The sequence below is a fragment of the Chionomys nivalis genome, chromosome 16 (genome assembly GCF_950005125.1).
Source record: "Chionomys nivalis chromosome 16, mChiNiv1.1, whole genome shotgun sequence".
NCBI classification, from domain to species: domain Eukaryota; kingdom Metazoa; phylum Chordata; class Mammalia; order Rodentia; family Cricetidae; genus Chionomys; species Chionomys nivalis.
The window spans coordinates 12,665,230-12,689,854 of record NC_080101.1 but is presented as its reverse complement, the minus strand read 5'-3'; the positions used below and the strand labels follow the sequence as shown (position 1 = coordinate 12,689,854).

The 24,625-nt window shown below is 39.4% G+C and overlaps 1 protein-coding gene across 2 annotated transcripts in view; it reads right to left on the bottom strand.

Moving 5' to 3' along the window:
- The window catches only part of Rb1cc1 (RB1 inducible coiled-coil 1), a 55,808-nt gene extending 32,178 nt beyond the window's left edge, over positions 1–23,630 (bottom strand). Inside the window, exons 1-8 of one of the 2 annotated variants that reach the window (XM_057790244.1) lie at positions 23,302–23,630; positions 18,420–18,645; positions 10,555–10,662; positions 9,649–9,769; positions 6,886–7,012; positions 6,613–6,783; positions 2,245–2,447; positions 37–463 (exon numbers count right to left, since the gene is read on the bottom strand). In XM_057790244.1, coding sequence (XP_057646227.1) covers positions 37–463; positions 2,245–2,447; positions 6,613–6,783; positions 6,886–7,012; positions 9,649–9,719 — 999 coding nt within the window. In that variant the 5' untranslated portion in view covers positions 9,720–9,769; positions 10,555–10,662; positions 18,420–18,645; positions 23,302–23,630. The remainder of the gene's footprint in view (positions 1–36; positions 464–2,244; positions 2,448–6,612; positions 6,784–6,885; positions 7,013–9,648; positions 9,770–10,554; positions 10,663–18,419; positions 18,646–23,301) is intronic. The other variant, XM_057790242.1, reaches the window with a different exon arrangement.
- Between the last annotated feature and the right edge of the window lie 995 nt (positions 23,631–24,625).

Below are 24,625 nucleotides of genomic sequence, written 5' to 3'. Positions count from 1 at the left end.
TTTAAAGCCCACCCCTGACACACACACAGTACTTACCCTGCTCATAGAATCAAAGCACTTCCTGACCAAAGATTCCACATCATTAGGTCTATCTTGAACATTTATCCAGTCTAACAAGGACACATTAAAAAAAGGAAGATCACTGTCTTTCTCATCTACTGAAGCTTCTTCTTGTTGGACAGTACTTTGACAAGATTCCCTAAGTCCTTTGCCCCGTTCAGCATCGGTGGGATCTGGAGGTACATGCTCCACTGACTTGTGAAATGAGGTTAACATGGATGTGTTAGTTGTTCTAGGCATATCAGGAGAGAGCACCAGTTCAGTGGATCTTTTCATCTCAATTTTCTCTGAGTCTTCATGTTCATTTAAAGAATCCAGTCTTCCCAAACATTCCCTGTAACTATGTCTGGTTAGGCACTCCAAGAGAGGAATCTTGGCCATTACTGAAACCGCGGTTCCTAAACTTAATATACAAAACATCAGTCAGTAAAGCAAGTGTGTTCTAGTACCATGCAACGAAATCACAAAACTTCAAAACACCAGCCTTACCGCTATTCCATTTGCTATACACATATGTGCTGTTTCATTAGCCAGCTAAAAGTATAGTTTAATAGAGAGGTGATAGCAAACATCAAAATATAAATTTATAGTAAAGCTAGTTTGATTATACTAAACATGTAGATGTTGACTTTTAATCAAACTCTTTTCAAGTAAAACTTTTTATTAGAAAAAATATAATAAAACAAAGGTTGGCCAGAATAGTCCCTCAGACTATAACACTGCCGTTAACACAATCAAATAATTCAATATGCTGAAAGCACAAGATAACTCTTATACCCATTACATCAGGAAAATGGACTGAGACATGAACTGTTAAAAGAAAATGGGGAAAATATAAAATCTCTGAGATTTCACAAAACTGTACTGGATATAAAAAGATTCAGGTCCTTAAAGTAAATTGAACTGGTTATTGGGAGTCTCTCCAAAATAGGTACTTAGAAAAGTTATTGTAATAAACAATTAAAAATGATCTGTTAATGCTGACTATTCATTCTCTTTCCTATCAATATTTCTTTCAGTGTCAATGAAGACCAAAACTTTTCAATAAATAGTCAATCTATGATGCTGAGAAAACTGAGGGAAAGGAGCCATGTGGTCAGGATGCAATTTAAGAGCAATAATCTTTGTCTAATACAGGGAAAAAGTTGAATTGAGTCCCCAGCATCACTAAAAAAGATGTAAAGATTAAGGAAGAGTAGAAAATTAAGAGAACATGTTATCACCTCTAATAAAAATTCAAAGCAAAGAAAAAGAAAATAAGAAACTAGAATACAAAATCTGGAAAGTACATATATGAGCATGAATTGACAATAGTTATTTTAAGGCTGAATTAATGCTCATTTAAATATTAATTATAGTTTTGTAGTATGTTTCTTCAATATGTAAAGAACTTATACTAGGAGGGCAATATTTTAAAGATAACTTAAAATTGTCCATGTCTAATGGCTTTTTTATTTATATGAGATGTGAGGTATGGTCCTTTTTTTCCCTCTCCTCCATTTTACATTTTCTCCATTGGGCAAATTATAAAGAAAGATTCTTATTTTTACATATTACTCTAAGTTTTTCATATGACTAAATCACTCAAGGGAGAAAAAAAAGGTTGTGGGAATCAAAATATGTATTTTTTAAAAATTACATTAACAGCCATAATTTATAGCTGGCTTGGTGGCATATGCCTTTAATTCCAGCACTGGGTGACTGAGGCAGGCAGAACTCTGTGAGTTTGAAGTCAGTCTGGTCTACATAGTGAATTCAAGAACAGACAGGACTACACAGAGAGATTCTGTCTCCTGGATGGATGGATGAATACCAGCATAAATAAATAAATAAATGCCCAAAACCAAAACAACAAACAAACAAACAAAGCACAAAACCAAAAACCCACAACTTAACTAAAGCATGATTCTAATATGGGCCAGTGAGATGGCTGAGTGGGTAATAGGAAAGGTCTGAATCCCACAGACATCTAAAATTTGTCCTCTGACTTCAATATAAACACCATGAAACACACAGGCCTGTACTTTCACATAAGAACAATTATTATAATAATATCAAATGTTTTAAGACTCTAAAATTATCAGTTAAATAAACATATGGCCTCTAAGGAGCAAATATCCAGTGACTGAAAATTACTGATAAATTTCAAAGGCATTATACAAATTCACTTAATGATAAACATACTGAGTAAGTTTTAACTTGATGTCTTCTATGGACTGCAGATAATCTGAATAAATACTTTCAAACTTGAAAAGAAGCTTTTGGTATGAATTTGAACAGTCCTCCAGATTAGCCATGATTGCAGCCCAGCCTTGGTGCTGTAGATGTTCATCATGGACAAGACCTTCACAGAAAGAGCAAAGCTTCTTGGCAACTTCATACATTTCCTGTTTTACAATGAGAAAGAATAAAATAAAGCAATGATGTGTGTGTACATGTTTGCACATACATACACACATATATTTTCACAAATATTTGTGCCAAACATAAAAGATTGAAAATGCATTATATCAAATTCTAGAATAACACAAACACATGTTGAAATTGTCACAGTGTCCTCAAAATCTAATTGTGTCTGTGTGCACGCGCACACACACACCGTGGTGTATATGTATGTGCTACCTGTGCAATAGTAAAAGCATGGAAGCCTAAAAAGAATATCAGCTGTCCTATCACTTCCATTTTATTCCTCTGATACAAAGTCTGAGCCTGGAGCTGAGCTGGTAGCCAGCAAGTCCTAGTGACAACTCTATCTACTGACCCCCAATTACTGGGATTAGCACATACAATTATTCCCAGATTTCTATATAAGTGTTGGGGACTCAAGTCATCATACTAGCCCAGCAAGTATTCTTACCATCTGAACCATTCTGCAGCCCTAAGAGTCAAATGACTTTTAAGAACAGATGACTGGAAGTTAGTTACAAAGAATGAAATATCAACTGTAAACTGATAAAAAAAAAAAAACGGCGTGAGAGATTTCTCTTGTTTAGAGAAATTCCCTGACACAAAAAAATCTGGACCTGTAGAAAATAAATCACTCTGTCTTAGACACTTTAAAAAAGAAAAAAAAGGGGGGGGGAGGAAGACAAGTAAAGATTTTTAGAAGCTCGGGTCACTTTATGAAGGTTCAAAGAAAATACTGACATAAATTAGGAATGAAAATTCCAAATGCTAGAAAAAAATAACGTGGAAAAGAATAGAAAATGTAAATAAAACTGGTTAGCAACAAACAGTCTACAGAAAAAGGAAAGAGAGGGCCACAAATCTAAAGACTCACAAAATGCTAACAAAAAAGGAATCAGATTTTACTGTGGGTCAGCATGGTGGTACATACCTGTAATATAAAAATTAGGTGGCATAAGTATGAAGAACACATAGATAATTAGACTGACACTCGGCATGTATTCAGCGGAGGTGACAGAAATGAAGCAAGCAAACAGTTAATACTAGGAAACAAACACAACACTGTATATAGAATATAAACATTAAGATGTAAGGGGAGGAGCATGCCAGAGGATCCCCACTCCACCCCCCAAAATACAGGCTATCTATCGTTCTTGTTTTCCATCAGAATTTGTGGTAGGACCCTAGGATCCCACTGCTGAAGACAGCACACACATTCACCACAGGAAAATAAAAGAAGCTGGTACTGATCAGGAGCCTTCTTCCCGGTCAGCTAGCTCTCACGGTACTGGCGGTTGCTATTTAAGCAACTGGTGGTGGGGGTGGGGGATAGGGGAGTCATCACTATTCTTACCCAGTTGTAAACTCCTTGAACTGCAATGATGACTGGGTAAGAATGTTGAAGATATGCCCATAGGTGCAAAATGCTATCGGGATAATCAACTTCTTTCTGATTTAAGGTCTGTTCTACAGGAGGAAACACATGCATTCCTGGTATCTTAAAACTGGTCAATAATCCATGGTTGGAAACTCACAGGATCTAGAGGTGAATCTAGTACTACTATGCAAGATGCAGAAAGCATGTTTCAGTCAATCAGGAGTCTCATGGATCACCCATGACATTCACTCTTAGCTGAGTTGTGTGTGTGTGTGTGTGTGTATGTATGTGTGTGTGTACATACATATATGAAAATGAGAAATGAGAAAATACAAAAGCACAATAAATATTCATGGAGTATAGAAAAACTCAGTTCTATAAGAAAGAAATCAGCAGACCAATTTCCTTTAAACAAAGGTAAGTCATTTAAGCAGCTAAGATGTCTAAATCTTTAGAAAGATTTAAAAGCAACTGAACATTTCCCCCTTTACTTAAATGTACACGGGCCCTAAATAACCAGGTAATTTCCAAACTGCCTATAAAACAATACAAGGACTGGCATTTTGATTCACTTGAATCTCAATACCAATGTTTCTCACTCATTTCAACTATTAAATTTTTAATGTTTTTTCATCTATAATAAAAATCATCTCTCCTGATATACAACATTATTCTTTTTTTTTAAAGTTTGTTATTATATTTATGTGCAGAAAACTTAGCAGTGCACATTTAACCCAGTTTAGTTGTGAGTTCTTGCACTGCTATTGCCTTCGCACAGGTTATCTTGGTAGACAAGGGTGCTCTGGCAAAGCTGGGGAAGGTATTAGGACCAATTTCATGACAGCATTATTCTTAATGCCCGAGTATAATCCTGCCATACGTTTTCCTTGTATAATAACTTTATCTTGCTTTTGTTAATTTACATCTTATCACCTTTCCCTTTAATCAGTTAAAATATATTAAATATTCAATATTACATTTTCTTAGGAGACCAAAAGGTTTATACAAGAAGATGACACCACCATCAAGTGGGCCTGACCTCAACCCGAATCAAGTACTATCAAGTTCTGAGTAAGGTCACTTCCTGCTATCAGTCAATCACAAAATCTGAATGTTTGTGTACAAGAAAAAAAAATCTTTTAAAATCCATGACTAATTGTTGTAATATGAGCGGCAGGGCTGAGTCCCCGGCACCCGGCCGGCCGCATTGCTAGCTTATGCCCCCAAATAATTACACGGAAACTGTATTCTTTTAAACACTGTCTGGCCCATTAGTTCTGGCCTCTTACTGGCTAGCTCTTACATATTGTTTTAACCCATTTTTAATATCTGTGTAGCATCATGAGCTGGCTTACCAGGAAAGATCTTAACCTGTGTCTGTCTGGAATGGGAGAATCATGGCGACTCCTGACTCAGCTTCTTTTTCCCAGCATTCTCTTTTGTTTACTCCACCCACCTAAGGGTTGGCCTATCAAATGGGCTAAGGCAGTTTTCTTTATTAGTTAACCAATGAAAGCAACAGATAAGATACAAAAACCACCTCCATCAACTAATGAATAGATAAATATCAAAATGTTAACCCCACGCCAAAAAAAAAAAAAAAAAACCGCAAATAAAAGCCTGATGTTATTAGGCTACACAGTGTCTTCATCAGCTCATATTCCCTTCTGCTTCAGGTTGCCACTTTGATTGGAATGTGTGAATTCTCATCTCTGTTTCCCTGCCACAGGAACCTTCCATTCAGTCCTAAGTTTTATTAACCAACACTGAAACTTTACTAAATGTTTACCTTCTAAAAATTACAATGTAAACTATTACTTCACATGTTCTAAGACACATTCTTTATCTCAAAGAAAAACATAGCAACCTCTTGACAGCATAGAGTCAATGGCACTACAGTTAAGTAATAGTAAACTATAAGAAAAAACAAGGCATAGGGCATGCCTGTTGTAATTCTAGAACTCTGAAAGCTAAGACAGGAGGATTGACAGTTTGAGGCTAGCAGAAGTTACACACATAGACCCTATCTAGAAAAAAGAAATACTATAACAAAACAGGAAAATCAAATAACTGTCAACAATATATGGGGATTGAAAGTACTGGTAAATAATACAGATGAAAAAGGACTGTGGTTCCTTTTCTTATAAGGAAAAAGAACTGTTTATTTATAAAAGTTACCTGAGCTTTTTGTCTATTCTAACATGGGTACCTAATCAACTAAAGAATGTTCTAAAGTAATTATCTAACCATCCCCATTTTGGTGAGATGCCGGTCAAGTCATGTTTAAGACAACCTTCTCACACTATGTAGAGAACTAAAATTTTAAAACTAGGTATATTAATTATAAAATATAAATGATTAATTTTCAGATTTATTTTATTAATTTGAATTATAGATATGTATGCATGCCAGACGAGTGGAGGTTCCTGTGTAAGTTAGAAAGAACCTGACTTTAAGAAGAGGCCTGCCTGTGAAACAATTATCAGAAGGATGCTTACTGCCAAGTAGTTGAGTTAATCCCAGGGAAATACATTGGAAAAAGAACCTACTACCACTACATGTTTTCTGACCTCTGTGGTTTTCACACTTGATCATGCACACATGCATATGCACACAAACTCAGACACACATACACACACACTAAAACAGAACATAAAAAATGTAAGTTGGGTATTTTTTAATGTTATCTATGTAATTTTGACTTCTCTGCTAACTAGACTTGAATGCTTTTCTAAGCAATTAATTAAAAAGAGGTGTTTAGATCTTACCACTGCAAGTTGTGTCCTTGAAGCAACAGTGTGAAAAACTGCAGGCATCATAAGAGACTCCTCAACTTTTATTTCCATGTCATTTTCTGTTGAAAAGGTAGTTTTAGGAATAGCAGGTGCACGGTCACATAAGATCATTTCTTTATTAAAGAGAAAAATTGGATTTGTGTCCTGTGTTAAAAAATGCAGAAATGATAGGAATGTTATAAATGATGATCTTGCACACTGCTCCCCATCTTGTGAGAAGGCAGAATGTGCAGTCTAGACACCTACCGTTCCAGCACTGTAGGTACACACTCTTCGATCTGCAGCCATGCATTCTCCTCCATTGACCACTAGCACCTGGTGCTGAATAGCAATCTTGTATTTGCTTTGAATGGCATGCTTAAGGTCAGCCACACTTAGAAAAACAAAATCCAGTTATTTACATATGCCTAGTGCTTTTATAAAAGCAGCACTTCATTAAAACACTTACACATACCATAATATGCTACTGAATTTCATTCTAATATTTATCTCAAAAATAAAAAAAGGTAGCAAGTTTCCCATTTTTTAATTAGATACCACAATCAACTGGCTGTCAGTGAATTAAATGCCTACTGGGTCACATCTAAAAGTGAACCCATAAAACACAGGCAGCACTTATGATTACTTTTCTGGGTTTTTATATAATTGTCAAAGGTATAAATGGACATACATGTGACATCTAGTTTGGTCGACCGCCTCAGAACCCATAATTTGTGTTTTTCACAATACACTCTAGAAAAACATTAAGTCTAAACCAAGTGAAAACTCCTTCCTTTCAGAAAAATTCATAATAATCCATAGCCACATGTATAATCTGTAATCCCAGAAGGAAGAGCAAGTTCAAGACCAGCCTGGGATTGAATAATGAGAAAAGTCATCCCTAGAGAAATAAAACTATATTGATGAAAAATGTATGTATTTAAAAAATAAATAAGGGCAGAGAAGATAGCTCTGTGGGAATCCAAACTCAGGTCGTCTTGTTTACACAGCAGAAACGTCCTTCACCCACTAAGCTCCCTTAGTGACATTTTAAAAAAAGCTTTTTATTAGCGAGTTTTAATTATACATAATGTGTTTCATTATGACACTTACAGATTCTCATATTCATTTTCTCCTTTTCTCTCCCATTCTCATTAGTCTCCTCCTTCCTCTTTCCAGCCACTTCCCATCTTTCTCCTACTGCCATGCTCACTTTTTATTTCAAGATTAATTAGGTTTACGAGAAGAGCATGGGTGAGGGGTTATGTACAGGAGTTTAGGCAACTTACCAGTGCATCCACTACTAAAGAAAATCTCTGCTTCCAGTACCCACTAACTGACTATGGATCCTCAGGGAGAGAACTATGTGAGGCCGTTCCCCAACCTTAGTACCATTAAGACAAACAAAAACAACAAAAGACCCTCGTTAGTTTGTGTATATGTGCTTTTTCCACAGATAGCTATGCACCATGTGTGTGTCTCTTGTTCACAGAGGCCAGAAGACGGCACCAGATACCCTGGAACTACAGTTACAGGTGGTTTGAGTCACCATGTTCAATCAGATCCTAATTCCTCTGCAAGAGCAACAGTGCTCTTAAGTGCTGAGCCATCTCTCAAGTCATCTCACTGCTGTCTTTCAAATAAGTATGATTCAAGTTACCGGCAATAAATTCAATATGAGATTAGCTTATTCTGTAATGCTATCATATCATTACTATGAAGAAAGTAGTCTTAAAAATGGTGTGTACTACTTGTTTCTCCTTTCTATATAAGCATAAGAGAACATTTAAATTTTGACATCTTAAAGCAGAAAATGATTAAAAATGAGCTGCATTAATTTATAAATTCCATTTGTTTTATTTTCTCATTAATAAGCCGAACAAACTCACTGACATGCATGTATGCACATAAATACATATAGTAAGAAAGTAAGAAATAAAATGCAACACAAAGTTTTGGGGATTTTTTTTTGGGGGGGGGGGCTTTTTTAGACAGGGTTTCCCTGTGTAGCTTTGGAGCCTGTCCAGGACCTCTCTCTCTGTAAACCAGGTTGGTCTCATTGCCTCCCAAGTATTGTGTTGGGATTGATGACATGTGACACTACCGCCTGGCACAACACAAAGTTTTTAAAACACACAAATTACTGAAAACTGCAAAATGATGCATATTGCTCTAATAAACTTTCAGTTTGGAATTGCCATTTGTTCATTATAACTACTAATATGGTCATGAAAATGACACAAGCACTGAGCCTATCATTTCAGAATGCTAACAATTATACATGATGAATAAAGAAAAACCCCTGAGATATGCTGTAAGGCCACTGGGGTTTTTTGTTTGTTTGTTTTTTTAAGATAAGATCTCATTGTATATCTTTGGCTGATGTGGAAGGCCGATTTCTGCCTATCTCCAGGGTCAACTGCTGGGGCAAAAAGTGTGTTCACCACATCCAGTTGGTGAGTTTCAGTATAGATTAGTTACAAAAAAATTTTTTTCTTTTCTGTGTGTGTATTTGCATGTACTGGGCATTATACATGTGCCTGTTGCCTGTAGAGGTCAGAAGAGACCACTGGAATCCCATAACTGGATCTGTTGCTATGAGTGCTGAGGACTGAAACTGTTCTCTTCAAGAACACATGCTCTTAGTCACTAAGCGAACTCTCTAGCTGTTTTAGAAGGAGGCTTCTTTTCAATGTTTGAATGTATATGCACATGTGTGTGGGTATATATGCACATGCACAGGAAGTTACAACTTCATGCTATCCACATGAAGATGATTTACCTCCTTGGAAACAGCATCTCTCACTCTCTTGCATTAGGCTAGACTGTCTAACCAGTGAGTCCCAGGGGCCTTCCCAAACTGTGGTAACAACCACACACCGTGACAACTGGCTCTGGGCATTAAAGTCATGTTGTGCTTGCAAGGTAGGCGTTCTTATTGACTATAGGGTCACACCACAATAGGGTATTTTCTTAAAATACGGTATAAATTCGGGATGAAAAACCAGAGAAAAGTGAAATACAACTCACGTTTGCACAGTTAGTTCAGTGTCAAATGTCAGAGTGGTCCCAGTGTTAACCAGAAACACATATAACTTCATGATGATCTTTCTGGAATCTGTGAGCCGTACCTCACACTCTGGTGCACTTCCTAAATGGAAAAAATAAAGTGGGTAATTCAAGAGTAAGTCAAACACCTTCATCACCGCAACAGAACACACAAAAATTTAAAATGTAGGTTGATTTTCAGAAGTGAATTGGATAATGCAGTCAACTCATATTTTTTTAATGAGACTAGTGAAAAGCCTAACACTTCTACATTGCACAGTTGGCTTGTTTGCATGAGGAAAAGGCTCATCACTAGAAAAACAATGTGAATTAATTTTCCTTGCTTTCTGTATTCAGAATAAAAATTTTGGGTGCCTAGAGGTATAGTTCAACAGAGTAATTGACTTGTATGCAAAAAGGTCTAGGTTTAATCCATTATTGAGGATTAAAATAATATAAAATGTGTATGTGTGTGTTGTGTTTGTTTGTGTGTGTGTGTGTGTGTGTGTGTGTGTGTAGAGTGGGGGTTATATACTTGTAATCCCAGCAATCAGGAGGCTAAGGTAAAAAAAGATGGCTTTGTATTCAAAGCCAGCCTCAGATACATATTAAGTTCCAGACCAACCTAGGAAGCAGTGATTCTGATCTCAAAACAAATTAACACTTAACTCCCAAAGGCACTGCTCATCCTTTTTCCTATTTCAGTGTGTAAATAAAAACTAGAATTAGCCATTACTAGGCTAGGAAGATGGCTCATCAGGTAAAGACACTTTCAGCTTAAGCAACAGGATCTGAATTCAAATCCCAAGCACCTATAATAAATATCAGTGGAGTTCATGGGCAAGTGTGAGTGGATCAAAACTGCAGTTCTGAAGGTGCGTGACTTACCCAGGTTCCGTGAAGAATATTACTGCTTTTCTTAAAAGATTATGAACGGTTTATATGGGCTTGCTTGATATTGGCAACTGAGTGGCACTACTGGTGAACCTCAGAGAACTGGAAAAGACAAATTTCAGAGTCACTATAGAGAAATAATTCAATGACAAAACAACATGTAATTATGCGTTCTCTTCCTTTAAAGTTGCCAATTACAGTACTTTTTTTTACCTGGTCCAGTACCTCAGTACATTTTCTTACCTGCGTATTCACTGAATACATAGCACAACTAGGATACAGAGGCATAAAGACAAACAACTGCTATTTCTACAGCATCTTTCACACCTTAAATATAATGATCAGACAAGCATAGTGACAGGAGGAGGATCAGGAATCATTCATGTTGGGGTTCACCAAAGACAGAGTCAGAGGGGCTGGAAAGATGCTCAGTGGTTAAGAGCACTGATGGCTCTTCCAGAGAACCTGGGTTCAATTCCCAGCACCCACATGGCAGCTCACAATTGTCTGAAGATCTAGTTCCAGGGGATCTGACACCTTCACACCAATGTACATAAAATAAAGTTAAATAAACCATAAAAATATTATTTAAAAAAAAGTCAGAGCAACAACTGCAAGGAGGAGTCCAGGCTGTAGAGTCAGATGGTTTTAGGTTGGGAATACCCCATAACTTTTTAAAGATTTTAATTATTTAAGATGCATTTGTGCATGAGTGCTCACACACTTGTGTACATGCATGTAAAGGCAAGTGACCACTAAGGCTAAAGGCACTGGGATTCCAACGGAGCTGCAATTGTAGGTATGGCAGCAGTGAGCCACTCAAAATGGGTGCTGGGAACCAACTCTGTAGGAGTAGTACAAACTTCTGATGGACCCATCTCTTTATGTACCCTAATTACTTAAATAAGACACTTATAAATATTATTGAACCATTTCAGTACCTAGTTTGGGCTAGATGGCTCCAGAGTTACATAGACCACTTGCTGCCAAGCCTGTTGGTCGATGGCGGAAGAGAACCAGCTCCCTCAAATTATCCTATAATTCCCACCACATGAACTGTGGCATGCACATACCCACATCCATACATAAGCACACAAGAATAAAAATAGCAGGCAAGCTCCATAAAATAAGCATCTGTTATCTCTGGAACCCCCACGTCCTGGTTTTCATTAGTCAACACCTACCCTTCCACTGCCTCAAGATGCAAGCAAAGCCTATGGTTTTAGTAAATACGATATAAGAAAAAGTGACAGGATTAGGTCTATGGTTATTAAAATTAAACCTTCCATCTTACAGCTAACTTCCTTATCAACCTTGCTTAGCAAGTGGCCATATAGAGAGCTACATCTTTTAAAAAAATGACTGCTTGCTAACAAACAGCAGGAAGCCAGGAACTTCAGTCTGACAGTTCTCAGTGAACTGAATTGACACTACGTGACTCTGAAGAGAGCTTTTCCCAGCTGATCAACCTACAGGATACAATCCCTAGATACAATATTTATGTTGCTTCAAATAAACAGGTTTATAGTAAGTTTTTACTCAGCAAGAGATAATACAGTAAGCACAACCACATCAGAGGGATGTTATGACTACAGGAAAGGAAAAAAAAACAATGTAAGAGAAGAGTATGAGGCAGATAATAATGTGGGTCACCAATGTCTACTTGAAATATCAGGCCTCCTTCCAGTCTAGACTAGAATGTGGCCTACTCCTATGGCTGTATGTAGATTCTAATATTGCTGATTACCAACTCTCAAACCTGACCCAAGATTGAATATAAAATCCTTCTAAAAAAAAACTCTTCTGAAACTCAACATATCCAACTTATTTCCTAGTATGCATATCTTCATCTGGCTTTGTAAAACTTAACTCCTAATTCTCTTTGCTTTTAGTTTTTAATTTCTCTCTGCTTATTGAATCTGCATTTACCTAGTCTATCGCACGCTGTCCAGCACTTTTAGCAGACATTAGCACATCTATCCATTAATTCTAAAACTTAGATAGTCATAGATTATGTACTCCTATTTACTGAGGCAAATCAGTTTCTCCTTGTTTAAAACAATCTCAATCTGGCTCTTATTTCTTCATCTCTAATACACCTGATCTTCACTGCCTTCAGAAACTCTGGTTGCAAGTTTGTAGTACTATAGACTACAATAACAAACACTCAGGACACAGAGCAGAGCATCAGAACTGCAAGTTATGGGGACTCCTTGGGCAGGCACACAGGGTCAAAGACAAAAGAAGGATCCTAGCTGTAAATGCTAAGTAAACCCAGGTTCTCCTGCTATGTAAATCTTACTACATCAGTTGACAGCAGCAGCCATCATTGTATATGCCTTCATGGTTTTTTTTTTTCTTTTTTTTTTGATTTTCGAGACAGGGTTTCTCTGTAGCTTTGGAGCCTGTCCTGGAACTCCCTTTGTAGACCAGGCTGGCCTCGAACTCCCAGAGATCCGCCTGCCTCTGCCTACCGAGTGCTGGGATTAAAGGCGTGCGCCACCAACGCCCGGCTTTCATGGTTTTTTTAAATAGATTTTCAGGAGATAGCCCAGCCTTCCCTCAAAGTCTTTATCCTTCTGTCCCACATTTTCAGTGTTGGGATTATAAGGCTTTACTATGCCTAGTTTTCTATGTGTTTCCATAAATACTTTCATTTGATCTTCAGAAAAACAATCCTATAAAGATGGTCATTGTTATTTTATGGTAAGAAGACTAAGGAGTTGATGTCATTAAGTAAATGAGTGTTGGCTCAAAGTTACATAATCCAAGGCTTCCATTTTATTTTGCCTTCAATAATTGTGGTACTATTTAAATCAGCAAACTCCCTATCTTCACCCTTCTAGACCTAAATACAACACTGGTCAAATTCTTCAAAGCAGAAAAGTTCCTAACTCTCATCTCTGAGTATTCAGGAGGGTAGTCTTCCCTGGTCCCTGTGATTACCCATTCTACTCTGATTACTCTTTCCTCCTGCCATACCTTCACATACACCCATTTTGATAGACAATCATATGATATTCATCACTTCATTAGTTATGCTGTATATTCTACATACATTACAATGTTTTTCATATATTTCTTCACATTTATCAGAAAGGAAGCTTTGCAAAGCCAAGACTTGAATTTGGCCTGGCCCAACATAAACATTTAACTACCTACTTACCTGTTACGGACAAAGCAAAGCTAGAAGGGCTAAGCCACCTAAGTCTGAGAAAAGACTTTGGGCTTGTAAACTGTTGAGACTAAGAAAGACGATGAGGACCTTTGGAGTTGGAGTAAAGGCGTTTTTAATTATGACACAGACATGAGCATATGGGGACAGAGAATGGAATGTGGGAATCTAAATGAGAAATGTCCCACAGGTTCACATATTTGAACATTTGGTCCTTGACTGGTGGTATTGTTTGGGGAGGTTATAGAACTTTTAGGAAGTGGAGCCTTGCTAGAGGAAGTCCATCACTGGAGGAGGAGTTTGAGAATCTATCTCAAAAGCAAATTCCAGGTTGCTCTTGAAAATATGATCTCAGCTTCTTGTTCCTCCATGCCTCATCATCATGATAGACTAATCCAAAATAAACACTTTTCATGTATAAGTTGTTGGGAGGTATAGTATTTTATCACAGGCACAGAAAAGTTAACACATTAACATTGACTAAAATGTACTTATAGTAACATGTCTTGAGGAATGATTAAAAAAAAGTAGGAATGGCAAATCGCTGTCTGCAAGTCACATACTTGGGTCTGTAACAATGAACAAAGTTTCATGTAGGCTATCACAGAATTGAGAAGTGCACCATGGGTCTCAGAATCATTTCCCTTCACTTAATCATTTTTTATTATCATAAATGCTTCATAGTCAACATTTTTGGGAAATACTGTTCTATAAATACTACAGTAATACCGAACATACATGATGTCAATGATTTTTGAGGCATAAATGATGTGAGGACTAAATATCTCAACTATGTAATAAAAAACTCAAATGGCTCAAAGAGAATTCATACGATACTATGTCAAATTAAGATGATCAGAAGTTGAATTGTCTGTTTAAAGTGGACACGGTGGCATATGTCTGTAATCTCAGTACCCAATAAGCAGGTACAGGAAGACAGTTAAACGTTTGTTCCAGGCTAGTTAGAATTACAGATACTAATTTCAAAATAAAATAAAAAGATATTTTTTTAAAGTAGCAATGGAGAGATGGCTCAGCAGGTTAGAACACCAGCTGCTTCTGTTAAAGACCTGTGTTTGATTTCCAGCATCCAAGAGGCTCATAACCATCTGTAACCCCAGTCCCAATGCCCTCTTCTGGCCTCCAAGGGGAGCAGACAAACACTCAAGTGGCTAGTGCACAGACATACAAGCATGCAAAATACCCTTATACATTAAAAACAAAGTTTGTACATGTACAGTAATTGCAATTACATGCCTACACTTTCTGAGGCTCGCAACTATTGGTACTCTCAGTACTCCTGCCTTGGCCTGAGTTCTGGGATTTCAAGTATGTATCATCATACCTACTCACAATATTTTAAGACTTATTTTTATTGTATGTGTATAAGTGTTTTGCTTGCACGCATGTGAGTGCACACTCAAGCCTGGTGCGTGTAGAAGGCAGCTGTGTTGGATCCCCTGTAATTGGAATCAGAGATGACTGTGAGGCTCATGTGGGTATTAGGGATCAAACCTGGGTCCTCTGGATATGTACCAAGTGTTCTTACTAATGAGCCATCTCTTCATCACCCCCAGACTCCCAGCTCCTATTTTTTGATTACGTGTCTAAGTATTGTTATTAGTTTCTGTCCAATAAGACAAAACAGTACGTTTCGTTGGGACAACACTGGAGAGAAATATCAAAACATGTCAGTCATACTCAAACTTACTAGTTTAAGAACTAGTGGGACAAGCTTAAGTTAAAGCGGAGCTTTCATAATTTTCATAATAAGTCTGTGTCATTATTTGAGCTGGTGGCCCAAAGAAAAATCCATCTACATCACGATGTAGCACTTGTATGACCTAAATACCCTGGAGTATAGGGATAACCTGAACTGTATAGCCAAACCATATGTCAAAACAAAAATAGTAAGTTAAATAAACTCTGACTGTACATACTAAACTAAGAAATGATAACTAAGATGGCTACAAGACCATTTTTAGCATTCACAATGCTACTAAAGATGGAAATGACTTATTTTATGTTGAAAAGGTAATAAACAGTTCACATATTGGCTCTCTTTCTCTTTCTTTTACCTTCCTACTTTTTTCTTTCTCCTCCCTTTCTCTTCCCTTTTTGTCCTGAGACAAAAAAGAGTTACATGTAGCCCAAGTAGCCTAAAACTTCCTAGGTAGCAGACGTTGACCAGTCTCTGATATGGGCCACGCAAACCTGGCTCTACTGGCACATTTCTGGCAGCTTATATTCCTGCTAAAAATATACAAACTAAGAATTGTTTCTCTGAGCCAGGTGGTACTGCCCACACCTCTGATCCAGGTATTTGAGAGGGAGGCAGGAGTTCAAGGCCAGCCAGGTTCACAGAGCAAATTCCACGACACTAAGACTACTGGGAGAAATGCTGTCTTGGAAAACAAAAACAAAACAAAACAAAAGTTTTTTTTAGATAGAGTCTCCCATAACTCAGGCGTAGCCTCAATATCAATTCTGATCCTCCTGACTTCACCTTCTAATGGTCTTCTGCTATTAAGTGCATGCCACGACAAGGTCTCTACATAGCCGTAGCTGTCTTAGAACTCACTATGTAGACCATATGCAGCCCTGGTCTACGTTGGCTCCCCTAAATGCCACTCATATTTATTCCTCTAATTATTACCTATAGGGAGACAGAAGAATAACAACAGAAAACCTGTATTAAGCCCTGTCCTACTCTGTGATCTTGACTGGCTTCATGTATCAATTTTCTTTAATTTAATTAAAAAAAATAGAGAGAAAACATCTATTTCCCAAGATGGTTCTGAGGAGCTAAAGAACGATCTTCATATATGTGACAGAATTGTGCAAACTCTTCCACATGTGTATGAAAACAACCTCAGTTAACGTTAATAACACATTCAGACTTATCCTCAACTCAGAGAGAGTAGTGACTGGTGCAAAATATTTCCAACTACAAATCCTACTGTTAAACATGTCAAAATTTCTTTTTTCTTTTTTCTTTCCTGGTTGTGGGGATTGAACACGGTATCTGTTAAGGGATAGCTCTACCACTGGTAGGGATGGTTGGGAAAGTCAGGAATCATAGCACTGAGACTCAAAAGATAAGGCACAGGAGTAAGCATGGGGCTCACAGGGGGCTAGTGATTTAGCTCAAAAAGGGGGTTCGTGGTGTAAAGAGACTGCCCTGTTTGAGTGCAGAGGAAGCCTAGGGCTCACTCTCCAACACAGGTATGGTAACGAGTACCCCAGTAATCCTAACATCTGGAAAGGTAAATGCAAGGTGATTATGACCTCACGGGTACCCTTATATACACAGTAAATTTAAGGCAAAGCTGGGCTACATAAGACCCCGCCTAAAACAAACCAACCAACAGACAACAACAAACCAAAACCACATAAACTGCTGAGGTACATACGCATAACCTGTCTAACAACTCCAAATTTTAATTTGATGCTTTTCCTTTAAATCTTTCACTGATTTTCTTTTAGAATCTAACACCTAATCTTCCCTGGCATAACCTTTAGAGTCTACAATTTTTTTTAACTTTCTAGTTCACTCCAATTCCCCTCCGATATTTCTACCAGATGACATCAAATCTGATTGAGTCTCTTCTCCTATCTTATCTGAAGCTATCTTTTGTATGCTATAACATCTAGCGAAGCACCCACCTGATACCACTTACTTCCTTTACTTACCTGGCAACCCCACTGCAAATGTGAACTTGACAATGCTGACACATAATTAACCCAGGAAGATAATGCTTGAAAAAGGACTTATCTCCATCCAGATTTTACCTACTCTATTGGACTCAATAACGTCAACATCTGAGTTTACGATCTATACAAACTGAAATGATACATTTTAGAGCATTGATACAGGAGAGTTGATAATAATGCACATCAGAACCCTTTACGGTACCCAAGAGTATAATAAAAATCACTAAGTGATGGATATTAAGCTTCAATATTAATAGCTTCAAAATTAACCCTATTTCCTTTTTCCAGAAGTGTCATCAAAGGATCTATACCAACACTTTAAACATTTTCAGGCCAGGTAAAAATCCTTCCTCCACCAATCTCTGCTTATCTGAATTTTAAAGTCTAAGCATGGTCCTATCATCACTGTCCCCAGCTCCAAGTGACACTCAGAATTATTTTCTCCTCAAGATACAGACTCTAGCTACATAAGCAATATGGATGGACTAAAGTGGGAGAAAAAAAAGGACAATTTGCTTCTCCTTAGATCCTTTGAATCTGTACTTTTCTATACAAGATGAAAGAAAGAGCTGGACATATGACTTAGCAGTTAAGAACATTTGTTCTTTCAGAGGGCCCAGGTTCAATTCCCAGCATCTATATGGCAACTCCTAACTCTTCTACTCCAGTTCCAGGGTACCCAATGTCACATAAAATAATCTAAAATAATAAAAATTAAAAAATAAAAATGAGCTTATTATATTTATACAGAATATATGGATAATGCTTGAGTTGTCTCTATATAAAGTAATCAGAAATCAACTAAAAAAATTATCTTGACTTGCCTGTCAGGCCTACTGTTGTAACCCCAGCACTGAAGACAGACAAGTAGTCAAATCTCCAAGTTGGAGGCCAGCCTGGTCTCCATAACAACCCAGAGCTACATAGTGTGAACTTATCTCAAAATTAATTTATTAAATGTCTAGCCTACCTTTCAACTGGAATAATTCTAATTTTCCTCATGAAAATTATCACTGTGTTGAGGCTGGAGAGATGGCTCAGAGGTTAAGAATACCGACTGTTCTTCCAGAGGTCCTGAGTTCACTTTCCAGCAACCACATGACAACTCACAGCCATTGTAATAAGAGCTGGTGCCTTCTTCTGGCCTGCAGAGATACATGCAGGCAGAACACTCCATACATAATTAATAAGCAAATCTTTGAAAACAAAAAACAAAAAGAAAGAAAAATTATCACTATGATGACAAGGTCCAGTCTATCCTTACCACTAACTTTTTTTTTTTTTTTTTTTTGGTTTTTCGAGACAGGGTTTCTCTCACTAACTTTCTAAAATACTAAAACATCAGAACTAGCTTTCTTATATGGGGAAAGAAAGTGAGAAACCCCATATAAGAAACTTTGATCTTCAAAACTAAACACACTCATTAAATTCCAATACTAGGGTATAGGGTATGTATGATTTAATAGGAATAAAAATAAAGTTGCTTTCAAGTTTAACAAAGCACGAGATCTGGATGTTACCAAAGAAAGCAAACTGAAGGCCTCATGAAGAAAAGAAATTTTGAAATCATTTTGTCTCGTTTCTAATTCTGCAATCTGCAGTTATTACCAATTCTACCACACCGAGTGTTCACTGGTTCCTGCATCAATGAACATAACTTCCACCACCAAGAACAGATAGGTGACCCAGACCCAGAACTGGGGTCAGCCTCTACAAATCAGATGCACCAGCCCCCCATAATACCACTCCTTATCTGCCAAGAGTAAAAGAAAACAACAGGCATCTTCCTAACATTCTACCAAAGAAAACCTTTTTTGTAAAGGTTCATAGTGCTCAATGTGTGCCTTCTGACACAAGACAAGCATGCTCAGATAAACAGCAAATGGAGGTAACATATGAAAAGCTCGTGACAAAAACCAGAAAAGAAATACTTTGAAACCAGGAATGGAATTCGGAAGTTCCTTCAGCATACAGAAGGCATATGTATATACAAAATAACATGGTTTTCTAAAGCTGAGGAGTTCTGGGCCAGTCATGGCTACATACTTAAGACTGTCTCCTTCCTCTACACACATACATACGTGCATGCACACACACACAATTATGTATGTGAACACGCGTGCATGTACTCAAATAGAACAAAAGATAGTACTCTGAAACTTCCCTACAGGTAGTGTGAGTGCTGGGACTGAACTGGAGTTCCTTTACTGCTGATAAATTTCCAGCCCCCAAATTTTAAAGATTACATTCATTTATTTTGTGACTGCATGTCCCACAGTGCATGTGAAGATCATAGATCAAGTAATGATATTCAGTTCTTTCTTTCCACAAACATACACGTCAGTGTGTACTTTGCCTGGACTGCATATTCAGCAGGACATTAACAGATTACTCATTGCTCTATGAAATCCATAACTTTAGAGAAAAATTTCTAGTTGCTATATTTTACTTTACAGTGTATACTAAATATGAAACAAACCCAAATTACCTTTATAATACTGAAATAGCTTTACTCTATTAAACCAAGACTATAAACATAGGAAATTAAAAAAAAAAAAAAGCTTGCTCAAATGATATCTGCACTCAAAGTCACCCAAGCCCATACACAGAAGTAACAGTATAGTACTGAATTATTATATTGCTATATATTCTGGGAAGTTACTAACCAATGTTTGTGTATAGATAGTGAAGGAAAAACTGATGTGGACAGTTTCAAATTAATAATAATATGAAAATAGATCACTGTTTTCAAAATTACAAACCACCACTCCATAGTCTGCTTCTCAAACACCTTTTCCCAGCAATTGATATTTGTCATTTTGCCTTCTTTAAAATGCCCAATGGTCCTACAAACACACACATACAAAACACGTTACTATATTTCACTGGCACGTGTACTGCATAGGTTCAATTTAAGGGACAGACTCAAGTCCAAGTGTTCCTGAAAGTTGGCCCCACTAGCACTCAACTCTCCACCTTTACACATGCAGGGCCCATATGCTCCACTTTATAAGGAGAGCTTATGTAAAGTTTCAAACCCACATAGACAGACTTCACAACCTTCCACTGGGTTCTTATTTTCCTTCTTGAAAACTTATCAAAACTCCAAGATGTGTCAGATATGACAGCTTAAGCAAAGGGAACAAGAGCTGGAGGCCAATCTGAGCTAAACACTTAATCCATGGCCAGTAAGGATTAGAGTGAGACCCTTTCTCCAAACAAAAACCAAAACAAACAAAACATTATAAAACTGAGATGTCTAGGGTGTTCTTAAAGAAAAGGGGACTTATAAATATCACTTCTCTCCTCCCATGCTAATTCTACATTCCTTAAACTTAAGAGTTAATTTCTAATAGAGCCAATTATTTTATATGAACATCCAATTCTATTTCATAGCAGGACATGATAGCATACACCTGTAACTCTAGCACTTAGAAGGTAGAATTCAAAGACCAGCCTCAGTTGCACAGTGAGTACATGGCCAGCCTGGGCTACTTGAGAACCTGCCTCTAAAGATATTCTTACGTTCCTTACGTTCGTTCCTTTTATTCCTTAGTTCAATGGTCTCAATGTAGCAAGTATAAAGTGAAAGAAGCCTGGAGGTGGTGGCGCACACCTTTAATCTCAGCACTCGGGAGGCAGAGGCAGTGGATCTCTGTGAGTTCGAGACCAGCCTGGTCTACAAGAGCTAGTTCCAGGACAGGAACCAAAGTCACAGAGAAACCCTGACTCAAAAATAAATAAATAAGTAAGTAAGTAAGTAAAGTGAAAGAACTATGATGGATATGGAAAGATACTGTCAGGTACTCCCTTGCGTCTCCTGAAAGTGCAGCAGGCTGCAGTGGCTTGAGTCTACCACCCCGGGACTAGAAGACTGACACAGGACTGCTGCTGAAAGGTCAAAGCTAGGTGTGCTACAGAGTAAGCTGTAAGCCAGCTGAGGCTACATTGTGAAACTCTTGTGTCTCAAAAAAAGTGTAGATAGGGTTAGGGATAAACTGAAAAATTTTTGCTAGCTTTTGATTTTTAATTGAGTGATGGTCTAAATGTGGAACACCGCCCAGCCTGGAATTCACTGTGTAAACCAAGCTGGCCTTGAACTCAGAGATCTGCCAGCCTCTTCCTCCCAAATGACAAGATTAAAGGTGTGCCCCCACCACACCCTGATGTTTGTCAAAGAGAACCAAACAGCTCTGTCTCTGGGCTGACTGCTTTATTGTTTTCCCTGCCTGCCAGTAACACTGGGAGAATCAGATCCAAAATACCTCACAATTTAATTCAAAACAAACTAAGTTATTTTTAAAATGTGGCCCAAGTCCACTAACTAGTTACAGCAATAGATTAATCAATGCAAACAACACGTTATGTGCCTCATGACATAACCACCATTTTTGTTGTTGTTTTTCTTTTTTCAAAACTCGGTCTCACTACCTTTCCCAAAAGCACTATAGTTCAGCCGGGTGGTGGTGGCGCACGCCTTTAATCCCAGCACTCGGGAGGCAGAGGCAGGCGGATCTCTGTGAGTTCGAGGCCAGCCTGGTCTACAAAGGGAGTTCCAGGACAGGCTCCAAAACCACAGAGAAACCCTGTCTCGAAAAACCAAAAAAAAAAAAAAAAAAAAAAAAAGCACTATAGTTCACTATGTAACCCAAATAGCCTAATGCCATCCTCCTGTCTCAGCCTCCCGGAACGCTGAGATAAATTTAGCGGCAAGATTCTAACTCTACCCAGCACTCGGGAGGCAGAGGCAGGCGGATCTCTGTGAGTTCGAGACCAGCATGGTCTACAAGAGCTAGTTCCAGGACAGGCTCCAAAACCACAGAGACACCCTGTCTCGAAAAAAAAAAAAAAAAAAAAGATTCTAACCCTAGATTGTAGATAAAGTTTTAAGCACAGCTGTAAACGTTAAACACGTGACAAAAATTAGCTAGAAAATGTCAATCCATGCCATATTTTGTATTAACACTAAATAAAAGCTATTCTCACACACAATAATAGCGGCCTATTTATAGATCCAATAATTTAAAAAAAAATCACCTATTGAAATACAGTAACAATATTTGATTAAGCACAAATGCTTGGCTGTTTAGGCTGCCTCTAAACAGCCTTGCAAGCCCCCAGATAAATAATAAGTCTCATCAGGCTAAAGTCCTTTTACAGAAAATGCTTACCAAAATGGGCAAATGTTTTAACGGTTATAAAAGACATGACAACATCCCCATCCAACTGAATGTCTTACAGGGACTTTATCAATAAGTGAGTGCATAAATGTCGTGGCACCAGGCCTATATCGGTTCACAGAATGATCACATTTTAAGACTCATGACGGAAAGGGCAAAATTACGAAACCATAAACAGTCACCACCGCACATCCACCAGCCTGTAGAGAAACTACAGACACTACGTTCGGAAGCTGTCATTTTTTTTTTTACCAAGTTTTGGAACCCGCATACACCCTCACCCCAAATTCATCAGTGGGGCGAGTGGAGGCTGAGTCATTCCGACGAGTAACTTTACACCGAAGCTCGCACTCCGGGGTCGGGACAAAGGCATCACCTCTGGGGTTCCACCCCTCAGTTGCACTCCCGTTCGGCCGCGGTCCAACCCTTCTCGGGTTTCCAGAGCCCGACACACCGCTGCGCCGAGCCCAGGTGGCAGAGGCCGCGCGCTCCAGACTTCCGGCGGGCACGGGGCGCCCCACCGCTCCCTCGGTGCTGTCAGCGGCCGGCGGATCCCACCGTCCCCGGTTAGGACCGGCGCGGCGACCCTGACAACCCGTGCCGACGGCCGCTCCCACAATCCCGACAGGGGCCCCGAGCCCTCCGCCAGATGGGGGCAGGGGCGGCACTCACCCGGCGGCAGCGGCTCCTCCGCCCGCGGCAGCAGCACAGCCGGAGGCCCCCGGCACCATCTTCTGCCGCCGCCCTGGCCTCGGCGGCGGCCACCAACCGCCCCAGCGGCGCCGCCAACCGACACAACCGTCGGCGCCCGGCCGCCGAGAGCCCGGCGCGGCCCGGAGGTTCGGCGGTTGCGGGGTCAGCCGCAGCCGCTGCTCAGACCTCTTGGCACCGCGCGGGGACCGGAGTCAACCCGCCGAGGCACTGGGACCCAAGGCAGCCCGAGCTCGGTGACACCGGGTCGCGGCCGCCGCGGGGTTTGTTATTGTCAACTCGGCCCTTCCGCCGCAGAGCACGCCGGGAAACAGCCAGCCGGGGGAGGGGCGCTCCGGACGGCGTAGCCGGGGCGTCTGCGCAGATCCGGAAGTCGCCGAGCAGCCAGGACGGGCGCGGATCGGTCCGCCGGCGTCGCTGCCCGACTGGCGGCTCGTCTGTCCTGCCCTGTCACTGGAAGGTATTGCGATCCCCCAAGGTGAGCTTGACCTTCTGGCCGCGGCGGAGCGACCCCGGCGAAGCTGGAGCAGCTCCAGGCAAGGAACCGGAGGCGGAAGAGTGAGAGCTGTCCAGCTCCGGGGCCCTCTTGGCCGCCCTGAGTGCCAGGGCAGCACTGAGGTCGGTGACTGGGTCAGCCGACTGTCACCTGGGGCACTCATACCCTGAGCGCCTGGGCGGCAGGCAACTCGGAAAGTATGCCTGGCATCTTTGTAAGGATAGGACGGCACAGAATCAGGCGCACCAGGTAAACCGAGAGCAGGTCCAGCAGAGGAGAACCGAAGCCGAGTGCACTGGACTGTAAGCGGCACACTAGGTCTCTAATGAATCAACAACGTCAAGACTAGGGACGAGGACGTCCGTTTGGGAGAATATTAAATTTGGAAAAGTAATCGGGCTCAGGCAAGGACTTGAAGCTACAAATTTAAAATCTGATGAGCCAATGTTACACGCAGACTAATTTTGTGACACACTTCTTAAATGGTTGTCTCCAGGGATTTCTGGTTGAAGTAAAAGTTCAGGACTGCTGTCTCAAAGTTAAAAAAAAAAAAAAAAAAAGAGTGGTTAACGACCAAATGAAACACAAGGGGTATAAAACTGAGCCAGATCTGCAGTCCTTCATTTATTGTAGTAAAGACTGGAAAGCATGGACTGGTGAGCATTAGCTGTGTCTCAGAGTTGTTCTAGAGGGGAGCTTGTTTATATCACTTTGTTTTGAACTTTGCACCATATCCCAGAGATTCTTGTCTTTATGATTTTTGACATGCTATTATACATATTGGGTGTT